The 11,708-nt window shown below is 40.5% G+C and overlaps 1 protein-coding gene across 1 annotated transcript; it reads left to right on the top strand.

Moving 5' to 3' along the window:
- The first annotated feature begins 283 nt into the window (after positions 1–283).
- Positions 284–11,320, top strand: si:dkey-222b8.4 (uncharacterized protein KIAA0895). The gene is made up of 8 exons (XM_041955571.1): positions 284–395; positions 490–544; positions 1,833–2,506; positions 4,582–4,725; positions 6,680–6,812; positions 7,186–7,491; positions 7,686–7,783; positions 9,354–11,320. The coding sequence occupies exons 2-8, from the start codon at positions 520–522 to the stop codon at positions 9,510–9,512; spliced, it is 1,539 nt and encodes a 512-aa protein (XP_041811505.1). The 5' UTR covers positions 284–395; positions 490–519; the 3' UTR covers positions 9,513–11,320.
- The last annotated feature ends 388 nt before the right edge of the window (positions 11,321–11,708 follow it).

Below are 11,708 nucleotides of genomic sequence, written 5' to 3'. Positions count from 1 at the left end.
TTGAGCGTCACGTCAGAGGAAAATGGCAACTGTGTGAATATGATCTAATATATGAGCGCTAAATTCAATTCACTAACAATATCAATGTTGTATTACAAATTATGCATGATTCCCAACCATTTAAGACCAAACCCTGATATTTTATCCGAATTGTTTCAACCTATTCTCAGAGGGACTTCATTTCCCATGAGTCCATGTGTATTGCGTAGTTGCCAACGAAACCATGGAAACAAATCAGTCAATGCACAGTCCAGTCCGCCCGACAACTCAGCGCTTTCTTGTCAGTTTGGCAGAGGCTCCGCGTAGGTGGAACGACTAACGTTAGCTCGGCTGTTATCCATTAAAATGTTTTTTTAAAAGATTTTTATGCATGTTGTAGTACGTAGTCACTACAGGTATGTCGCTTTCTCGTTTCTATTTGGTCAACATTAGCCGGCTAATTTAGCTAGGTTTGACTTGTTTAGTAACGTTTGTATTCTTTGAACACAGGGTTCAACGTTACAGAGGCCTTAACAGAGGATGCTGGAGTCAATAAAAGTAACAGGTAACGTGAATGTTGCGTTTCTCTTGTGTTTCTCTTATTTTCCTGTGACTGGGTAGGAGCTTTGACTTACTTAGCGGATTAATAGTATCAGGAACCAAATGTAACGTTAACTAGCATTTAATGTTGATATCATGACAGTAGTAATAGCGGTAGCTTTCATTTAAAACCACTGATGTGACATTAGTTATCCTAAGTGGTAACTAGCCCAGCATTAACTCGGTTAAAGATGAGCAAGATGAAATGTAAGGTCCAGTTAGCTATTAACTTAATTTGATATTACGATGGAAATATTAACGTTAACAGAAGTAGAAAATATTTTAGGAAAGCATGAATTTGTTCATTATTCTCCGTTTACGTTGGATTATTGCTGCCTACACTGTGTCATAGTGGGTAACTTGCTGTGTCCTACGCACTTGTGTTGGAAATACTCATGGCAGTCTGAAAAGCAGATTTCTGCTGAGCTTAGTCTGTGCTGAATCATGCTTATCGCCAATCATATGCTTTAAATTACCGTCAGTGCTTGATATTGTCATTTACATGATTGATTGGAGATTCACATTTATTGATATTGTTGTGCAGTTGAATTACGTGTCGGTTTCTGGACTTAGCTGGCTGGATATATCCTAAACTAACTTGAACACACTGTAATTCAGTAAATAGGAGTGCCTGGGTTGAGTTACCCAGCTGATGTGTTAGGTAATAGTATTTGATTTGGTGGCTGAGCAAGCCAATGAAGTTCCAATTTGTACTTTCCCTCCTCCAATCATTGCTGTGCTGCTGAGGTCATTAGTTTGTGCTGTCTGTCCTTGCATGGATTCCGTCTCAGTGCTCCTGTCCGAACAGAGAGCCTGTTCGCACTGACATGATGTTCCAGGTCTCCTTACTGGAAATCTCAGAGCCCTGCTCTCAGACTCCTATGCTGTACTGCCAGTCTCTTGAGACATGAGAATAATTTACTCTGTGATAGCAGGATACTGACTCATTAAAGTGAATAGCGCATAGCTGTGGACTGCTGACATAACAGAAGTTCAAGACAAGTGAAATTGCATCTATTTGAGACATGTCACACTATTATGGTCTGTAGAAACACAGATTATAAATTTCACTTATTTAGTACCTTGGCCTTTTTAGCTTGGCATGGGAATAGATCTACTTTTATCTTGCCTTGATAAGAGGATTAGTCTATGAAGTCTCTCTATAAAAGGTCTGCACGTGAAGAGGATTCTAAAGTAAACAGCAAACAGATTCACTGTCCTCCCTTACTGGTCTCTCATCTTACTTCTTACAGAAAGACTCCACTGGCCAGAGGTAGAAATGTCCAAAAAATATATCTTAAACTCTGCTGACAGGGCACTGAGTCCAAGCCAAGTATACCTGGACAAGATTTCTTCAGGTGTCCTCAAAGACCTCTTTAGCACTGGGTCCAGCAGCTACAATGTCCTGCTGCAGGCTGAGGAGGAGGAGAAGAAGAGCCCCAAGCAGTCCCCCTACAAGAGGCCAAAGACATCAGTGAAATATGGCACCACATTTAGTAAAAGAAACCGCCCAGGACTGGCTCCTAAAAAGGCTCGTGCTCCAGAATGTGGCGGTAAACCCGCGCAGACAAATCGTGTCCTCTCAGGCAGCAACTCCAATCTCCCTAAACCAGCACGGAACATCTCAGTAGTGGGAAGCACCATGGGCCTAACCCCTCGTACAGTTCCACATCACAGGAAGATTTACATCCCCAACTCCCCTCGCACTAAACTTCCTTCGTTGCACAAAGCAGCAATAACGCGGGAAGTGGAAAATGCCAAGAAGCTCTGCATCCTTACTGCCATCAAGCCATCTAATGTTGAGAAAGAGAAGGCAAAGTTTTTTAAGTCTGACTTCAACTACAATCCTCAGTTTGAGTACAGCAACCCTGCTTCTGCGCTTGTCCTGGCACGGCATAACAATGCTTCAGATCGTTTTCTGACACAGGTAAGGGTGTGCTTGTGTTTGAAACAGTAAACAGTTTCATTCTCATTGTTTGCTCATTTGGCCAGGTGAGAGCAATAACACCTGCAATGAATAACCTGCACTGAAATGTGCTTAGCAGTCAAGTCATTGTTGATTTCTTACAATGAGCAGTGATTGATCCTTGGAAAACCTGGCTGAATAGGGATAGTGAGGGTAAGACTGACAAAACAAACTGTACATGTTATCCCACTTAAGGCCAGCTCCACATCAAAAATCTATTCTTTTTACACTGGATTTTAAACATAGAAGATGCTGACAAAGAATATTTTTCCTACAGTGAGTATCTCTATGACAGGGCTGTAGCTATAATGAAGGACACTGACTAAATGTCTTTTTTATTTTTTCTGGAAACTTTACTAGCCTGTAGGAAATTTACATTATATGATTAAAACGTCACACTTTACACAATTTTATAGGTTGATTCTAGTGTTTTTTTTTAGTTTTTGTATTTTTTTCAGTAAGTACAAAAGCACAGATATGTCATTTATCACAGCTGCTGCAATGTCCTCAGTGCAAAAGACTGGTGCTGAGCTGGCTGGTTTGGGATCACCAACCTCCTCATGCCAACAGTCAAGGTGGATACTGTGATCACAGAGACTTGCTGCCAAAGTTATTTAGCGTCAGAGATGCTCAGAGCTGATGCAGGGTGAGTCTGTTATCTCACTGAAAGTGGAAAGTAGCTGGGACTAAATAGTTCAGGAAACAAGCGCACAAGGCTTTGTTGAGCAAACACTGGAGGATTAGTTTAAAACTGCCTCAGTGGGTGTCTTAAATCAACATCAACACTGTGAGTTTATGTCCAGTGATCAACACTGAAGCTGTAGAATAATCACACACAGTATTTGCAAGTCTTTGTTCTGTAAGAAGACAAGAATTCAATTTCATGTTCTAATCAATCACCCCACAAATGAGTACATAAGGATATGAGATCAGACATGTTTTGTCGTTGACAGGAAAGCATCCCTGTGGTGTTCTGTTGCAGGCTCTTTCAGTACACAGATACTAAGGCAAGGAAAGAGTTAGTGAGCTGAACAGGAAATACAGTAAAATGATCCTGTTAGGTTGCTTGTGTTTTGTTTTTCTGGGGCTGGCCCTGGTTTCTCATGTTTTCTTTCTCTGTGATGAACTTTGAAAGTGGACCGTCACTTGATTCACATTTGTCTCACAGAATGATATCTATGACACTTGTCAGGAAAAATGGAGGACAGTAGTTCTCCATAAAGTAATAATTCATGGAAATGTGGAGCAGCCCTAAACCACACAGTACACTAGAGCTATACAAGAACAACTTAGAAAAATGTGTAGTGCACCGTTTGCTGACAAGCTGTTACATGGTTTATGAGTAATGAATCTGTATCAGTTATGATAACAAATCAAGCTTTCTCCACATTACCTAATATTTTATTTGGAAGTAAAACATAAAGAGCACACTTGTAATCACATATACAATCTCTCTGAATACAAAGACTAGCAGCAAGGAAATATGAAGGCTCATTGATCTGAAGAAAGTTCTCAGCCATCCAGAATTGTATGTCCTGCAGGCAGGTATTGAGGTCAGTTTATTGTAATTATTAGCTGAGCTAGAATGATAAATCTTAGCTTATTGCAGTGAAAAGAAGTTTTGTTTTGTTTTTGTTAATGAGACCTAACAGGAGCATACATAGAGAAAAGGACTGGACCAGGGCCAACTATAGAACCTTGAGGAACCCCGTAGGATGAAAAGGACTTGCCAGTTTGTAATAGCTTCTCTACATCCTATTGTTGGTCTGTAAAATGATTTTACTGTTTGCCTTTGTTTCCCTTTTAAATAAGTTGTTTGACTAGCTAGTTTGTTTTATATCTGTCTGATTGATTCTGTATCTTGCCTGTTTGACTTCAATATGTGCAATTGCAATGTGCAATAGTAGCTGTTGTTGGAGCACCAAAGTTAAACCTGCCTTACTGTCTGCTTGTTCAAAGCATCAGCAACAGAAGATGTCAAAGACAGTCATTAGTCATGGGCATCTTTTACATTTTGAATTTCACATCTCTTGCAGGCAGTGCACATCATGGAGCTTGCCCTGCAGCGATATGGCAGCTATGAGAAGTTTGAACAGGCCACAGGGGGCAACCTCCTCACCAAGAGTCGCATCTGGCACAATGTCAAGAAATACATGGAGAAGGAAGGCTGCTTGGGTGAGGTAAGGACAGATGACTCAGGTTTATGTGCAGATGAAGGAGGTCCATTGCTTTGTATTTGCACACTGTCATGTTGTTGTAGTAAATATTTTTTCATAGTTTGAATCAAACACAATGACGAACACAACATAGTTGTGAGAGTTGATGAATAGCAGCCAGAGGGAAAAAAAGAAAATATTTTCCTATATAATATGATCCAGTGTCACCCAAATCAGTGAATACAGTTCCAAAGTTGTGGGTTTTTTTTTTTTACAATAATCCAGCATCCTGCTCCTGCAGCATTTTTAGATTTTTCCAGTTTAAATCTTGTCTCATTTATGGTCTGATAAACAGTCAATTTGAGAAAGTGTGTAATTGGATCCAAAATGATCATATGCCCCTAAGAGCAATAATCACTCAACATTTTTATCATTTTAACAATTAAGAATACCTACAAAACATTGCTGAGCAAGATACTGACATACAGGTGACAAATAGCACAAGATATGCAAAAGAAAAATGTGAACATTTGGTTTGATTTCATGAGAACTTCAAGTGCCTGGAGCCTTTTTTGGAGCCTGGTATTTTTCTGTAGCTGCACGCTGCAGTGTGTGTCATGGTGGATTTGTACATCATCATTACAGAGAACCAGTCAACAGGGCATCAAAGTGAGCGTGCTCCAGGGAAATAAGACCTTGAAAAAAGCCACCACTTCACTTAAGTCATCCTGCAGTTTGCTTGTGTGGAGCTGCGTTTATGTAACCACCAACAAATACATGTTACATCATCAAGTTAATAATGTTCCACTGAACACATTACACCACATATACATGCACCTTGTGTATGCGTGGTGAAATCCTAATAGGTTTAGACATACAAATGGAAAGAAAATACAGGGGAAGTGAATTAAAGGAGAAATCCACCCCGAAACTGTGTGACACTTCTACGCCCATTTTGTTAAGCCAGCCAACAACTGATACAAGAACATAATTCAGCAATGTAAAGCATCAGTGAATTTGGAGTAACTGTAGTTATGCTTTTAGAGTCTGCATGGCAAGGGTTTGCAGAATGTCAGTTTTGTCATCTGCCCACGACTGAGATGGTCCACGCTGGCATATTTGCAAACATCCAAATGTAGCCCAAAAGAGAAAAGAAAGCACACACCAACTGCATGTCTGAATATGTCCGCCAACACAGATACCTAGTGCGGTATAAACAGAACACATGCCCAACTGCTGTCTTGCCCGCTGTTTACATTTCTGTCCATTTAATTATAGTATAGTATGTTATGTATATCTGACCCTTTTTTGAGAATGTTGTGTCGGCCTCTTACAGTTAAAGAAAAAAAAATTATTCTGTTTTTTGTGGTCTGGGTTGTTAGTGGAAGTGGCAGACCAGTATAATCCAGGCAAAATATACTCTTACTCTTTATGCTGTGGCAAAAAGCAGGTCAGACAGGAGCAGTGTGGGAAGAGTCATAGAAGAAGCTGGAGATACCGGGGTTAGCAGTCTTGTTGGTTGCTGAAAAGAATGCATATTTACTAACTATACACACCAAATGCTTTGGTGGAATTACTCTCTGTTAATGTCCTTGAATTCACCCTCTGCCATGCAGCCTTACTTTCAATTAATTGTCATGTAATTATGTAAACAACAATATAAATGATCAATACTTACTGAAAAACAGGTCAGTCACACCCACTCTGTCAAATTTGCTGGACACTGGTGGCCCTCACAGTTTTAATCAGACTGAAGTCTATGTGAGGCAGGATCATGTTGCAACAAAAAGTTATGTCTTGACCCATTTTTCATTTATTGGAAACCACATTCAAAGAAATGGCTAGATTACCATTTTGCTAATCTTCTAGTGTTTTTGTTTTTGTTGTCTCTAATTTCTTGGATTAGATGGGCTAAAGGAAAATACCCCGAAAATGTAAAGAGCCAAAAAGTAGCGCTGACTTTTACCTGTACTGATAGATTGCCGTCCAGGTGACAGACGACCTCTTGTCCAGAGCTTCCATGACGGTGGTGAACAGCAGGCCCACACTGACCATCAACGTCTCCACTGCCCGAGAGCACTGGCTGGAAGGCATGCTGAGGCATGAGATTGGTGGGTACAGTAGCTCTCACACAGATGTTGTGTTTTATTCTAAATATGGGGCTACTGGAGGTCACCAGCTAAATGGAAAATCATTGAAATTCAACTATAATGAAATTCATTGGGAGACATTTAAAAGTGTCTTCTCTAATAACAGATCTGATTGGCTGTGAAATATGGGGCTAGAGCAGTGACTTTTGATGTCAAAACTTACAGTCACTGTTTTAGCTCCATATAATCCAGTATTTACTAAGAGACTGTTATTGGTGTCGATGCACTGTATCCATAAATCATTGCATGGACCTAGTTGATGTTGCTACTAATAAAGTTGTTGTATTTGAACTCAAATACAACTATTTAAATGGTCCTTGTCTCTGTCCACCAGGCACACATTATTTCCGTGGCATCAACAACTGCCACCAACCATGGAGCAGCAGCGTAGGCAGGAAGAAGCACAACCTGAAGCCTCTGAACCCGACGGAGGAGGGCCTGGCCAGCATCCATAGTGTCCTGTTCAGGAAAGACCCGACACTGTGGCGCGCCGCTCTACTCTACTACACCGTCTACCAGGCCAGTCACATGTCCTTCTCTCAGCTCTTCCACAACCTTGGACGCTTCGTCCAGGACCCCAACACCCGCTGGGACTACTGCGTCCGAGCCAAGAGGGGCCAGACCGATACCGCACAGCCAGGTCACTATGTCCACAGACAGGGTTTAAGATTTTAGATATCAGTTTGCTGATTTATGCTGCCAATATTGGGTTTACAATATTGATATGTGATACATTCAAAATGGTTATTATATAATATATGTATATTTATTATATTAGTACCAGCCCTTTAAAATTCATACTTCAAACTTCTTTTCTGAACTCTCTGCTTGCAGGGTGTTTTAGTAAAGACCAGGTGTACCTGGATGGTATCCTGAAGATCCTGAGATACAGAGACAAAATCAACTTCCCACTGCTGATGGCTCTTGGAAAGGTGATACAGCTCAGTTTTCTGTGTTTGTTGATATTAGTCAGTTTAGTGATTCACTCTGCAGTAGGTTGTCCACGTGCTGTGAGGTACAGGCATTTGGATTCAGCCACAATGTCTCTTTCGTGGGGCCACCTCCTTCATAATATAGGCATGCCGCCTGCAAAGGTGTGCTCTTCAGAAGACTGATGGCTAGTGGGCTGAGCTGATGCCTCCCCCCTAAATAAAACAAAAAGACCAAAACAAATGGTGAATCTCGATGATACTCACCTCCAATTCTTTTCCCAACCACGTTTCCTGATCTCGGTGGCAGCAGGCTAAGTAAGGTAGCCCAGACATCTTTCTCCCTAAGGACATCCTCCAGCTCTTCCTGGAGGACCCCAAGGTGGCCCCAGGCATCTTCCAGGCTCTGCTCCCAGTTAAACATGCATAGAAAACCTTGTTTTCTGTCTGGTACAGCGTCTGCATACCTGCTGACATTGCAACAATACACTCACCAGTCTCACTCTGCATTCCCCTGAACGAGTTTCTGAATTTACCACCACATCACTGCACACAACAGCATACAAAGTTGGAAATACTAGTAGTGAAGTTGTTCCCTTGATATCCTCCACTGCAAGTCCTGGATGCAGCCATTAACCAGAGGCAGATATTTGTACATCTCCCTCTTGAATGTCATCCCCTTCAAGATACAGCACTGATGATGGGCTCTCTGTATCAGAGTAGGCTTCAGTGTTTGATCACTGTCCTGTTGGAAGTTGAATGAATTCTTTATCTCACTTCCCAGGCAGGTATGTTCCCTTTCAAAGCTATTTTCTTTTTCTCACTGCTGCGCACAAACAGTCCTTCACTGTTTTTCACTTGTCAAAGGTGCCACGTTTCTAATGGTGTCTCCTCTCTGCCTGTGCTTCTACACCACCATAGAAGAAAGTGAACGCAATCATTTGTGACATTCAGTCACATGAAATAAAGGTTTAACTACACAGAAGATGGTCACGGTTCAGACACAGAGTAAAATGAATGGAAAGCAAGGCTGAATGAGGCTTATATAACAACCTCTCTAAGGAGTGAACAGACCGTGTTCTGCTTCAGAGGAGCCGAAGACACTGATGATTAAACTAGGTTCTCATTCTAGCTGTAGATGTTGAACATGATGTAAGAGGTGATGTTTTTTTAATAACACCAGGGGTTTGAGAGCAGACTATACAAAATTACTGTCATCAGATGATGAAATTAATCAAAAACCTACTCATGAGTGTGACAATTAAAGTTATTGCTCACTTTTTCACTTTATACAAATTCATTTCATTTTGAACTTAAAGGCATTTTAGCCATGATCCCTCCATGCATCTAGGGATGGCAACGCCAGTTGATCAGTCATTTCTCCACTTTGGTCCAGACTTCAAGCTAATATATATATCAGCAACAATTGAATGGATTGCTTTGAAATTTGGTATAGTCACTAATAACTGGTATCCTCCTGACTAGAGCCATCATCAGGTCACATCATCATCAGATCTTTGATTGGCAGTGCAGCAGGTTGCTAATTCTGTCTCTTGTTTTTCTGTGGGCTCAGGTGTCATTTGAAGACGTCGACCGCCTGAAAGCACTGGCTCAGATGGACCACGTCCGCATCCCACACTTCATGCAGGACCAGGCGAGGTATGCCGAGCAGCTGACAAAAATCATGGCAGTCAACCAGCTGACTGACGAGGAGCTTAAGACCATCATCTGAGTCCACTCCGCACCACTGCACAAACCTGATCACACCTGAATAAAACCTGTCACACCACTGCCAGCCAGGCCTGCATGCCTCAATGACATCATTGTGCATAATGACAAAGTGTGTGACTTGTGCAGCGTGCTGTATTGCATGTAGTGTAGAGTGTAGTGTAGAGGCAGGATATATTAGTTTGGTACTGGCTTTTAATAGAAAGCCTGTTGTTTCATTTCTCCACAGAAGGAATCACCCAGAGAATCATTGCAGTGTGTTGAGGGCTCGATGTAGTTTGAACATGTTTTTGTACCAGTGCCAATACAATACCTGGATTACTGTATCAATACAAAAATGAACTTTTTCGATACCTTACTTTTCTTTTCTATAACATTTGCTTAGCACTTGGTGCCAACTGTTTTTTTTACTTAACAGTCTCCGATGGTCAGTTTAATTTGTGGTATGATACCCAGTCCAGGATTTTCAATAATAGCTGCTCTGTAGCTACATTAGCAAGGTTTTCAAAAGATCCCATGATTGATATCCCATTATGACCTAAATTAGAGCCTGACTGATACTGGATATTTTAGGCTCATGTTGATATTTGGGACTTCATATCTGCTAACTGTACGTATTTTTTAACATTTTGTAATTGACTCAGTAAAGGTGAAGCTGTTTGCAACTGACTTACAGTAGCATTAGCTTGTTACTTAGTGAGACACCGTGAAGGAGCTGAACATTAATTCTACAATGTATTTTAGCATGAAGCTAAGTGGGTTGCATTTAAATTCATGTGAAAAATGATATGCTAATTTCTATTTATTTTAAGTGTGATTTTTCAAGAAGTGACAGACCTAATACCAGTGCGTCTGTGATAAGTTAGAATAGCAGGTGAAATAGGATGTGACGATGCATCCGTCAGGCTCTAATCTAAACGCTCCCCCGGCACAGTTTCAACCTCCAACAATGAAGTTCTTGGAGAATACCTGAATGCATTTTTTTGGCTCTTGTGCATGAGTGTAGTTACGTTTAGATGTGGAATATCTATTAGTTTTAGCATAAGCCATCCAAAAGTGATTGATCTAGTTCTAATATAATGACTGTGTTATTCATGCACCTATGATCTAAGTGTACTTACCCAGTGTTTTATATATGTCACATTCTTGCACTTTGTTTCCTCTTGATACCACTTAAGGTTAATATTTTTGTAGTACAGATTTTAGGCATTAGAACTGAGAGCTGAAAGATGGTGAGAGCAGGATGGTTCAGGACAGCTCTGTCTTATGAGAGAGACATGGACAGATGACTGTAGAAGTGCTTCATCAGCGTTGTCACACACAGGCTAATTAAAGCTGAGCCTGTCAGCATTGTTCTACATTGCCTGAAAAGAAAATGTCCCTGAAGTGTGAAAGTCACTCAGCACACTACAGTATTACATTATGACATTATGCTCTATGAAGCAGCAGTGGTCCAAGTGCACTGACTTAAAGCCCTGTTAGACTATTTGCACTTTGTTACCTTCAATCTACCTTTTCAGCTGCACTGATATGGGCAGTTACTGTGTTGATGTCATTTATACAGATTGGTATATTTATGTTTTACAAAACAAACCAAATGCCTCGTGGTTTTACTGTGATACTTGATGAGTTTTTGTGTTGTTAATACCAAGAATGACCTAGTTTCAGGAGCATGTGTGCTACTCTGTTTTCTCAAAGACCCCTTAAATGGTACAGTTTAATAACATGGCATTTCTATGCGATGTTTTCTATTTGAATGACTTTTTGTGATATTCATAGATAGAATCTTCTGTAAAAGTAAATAAAGTAATAAAGTTTACTCCCTGAAAATGAGTCATGTGGTTTGTATCTCCCAATGATTTCATTTTTTTTCACTTGTATCACAAAATATAATATATATATAAATGTAACTGCACCACCAAAAGTTTGAATTAAAATGAATTAAATGGAGATGTTGTTTCAATGAAAAGCTCATACAAGCTAAAAGCTTATTCTCTTTTCTCTTTTAGAGTTGTGTTTCAACACATTTAGAGTTGTGTTTTCGATGAGGACTGTAAGGGTCTCCTTTTTGCTCTGGTTTAGTCTCCACCAGCTCCTGAGGAAACATATATCTTTGGCTCTTTACCTGCTTACGAGCTGGTCTCTAACTGTCTGCTGTTGGTGCTGAACCAATGGTTGAGCACTGAAAACAGCTGCCTGC

Source organism: Chelmon rostratus, chromosome 16 (assembly GCF_017976325.1).
Source record: "Chelmon rostratus isolate fCheRos1 chromosome 16, fCheRos1.pri, whole genome shotgun sequence".
In the NCBI taxonomy this organism is placed as follows: Eukaryota; Metazoa; Chordata; class Actinopteri; order Chaetodontiformes; family Chaetodontidae; genus Chelmon; species Chelmon rostratus.
The sequence above is the reverse complement of the archived record's forward strand: the minus strand, read 5'-3'. Positions and strand labels throughout refer to the sequence as shown.

Bases quoted from the DNA above. Each gene is read 5' to 3' on its own strand.
- si:dkey-222b8.4 (XM_041955571.1), top strand. From the start codon at position 520: ATGCTGGAGTCAATAAAAGTAACAG. The intron at 545-1,832 runs GTAACGTGAATG...TACTTCTTACAG, and splicing joins GGAGTCAATAAAAGTAACAG to AAAGACTCCACTGGCCAGAG. The intron at 6,813-7,185 runs GTGGGTACAGTA...TCTGTCCACCAG, and splicing joins CATGCTGAGGCATGAGATTG to GCACACATTATTTCCGTGGC.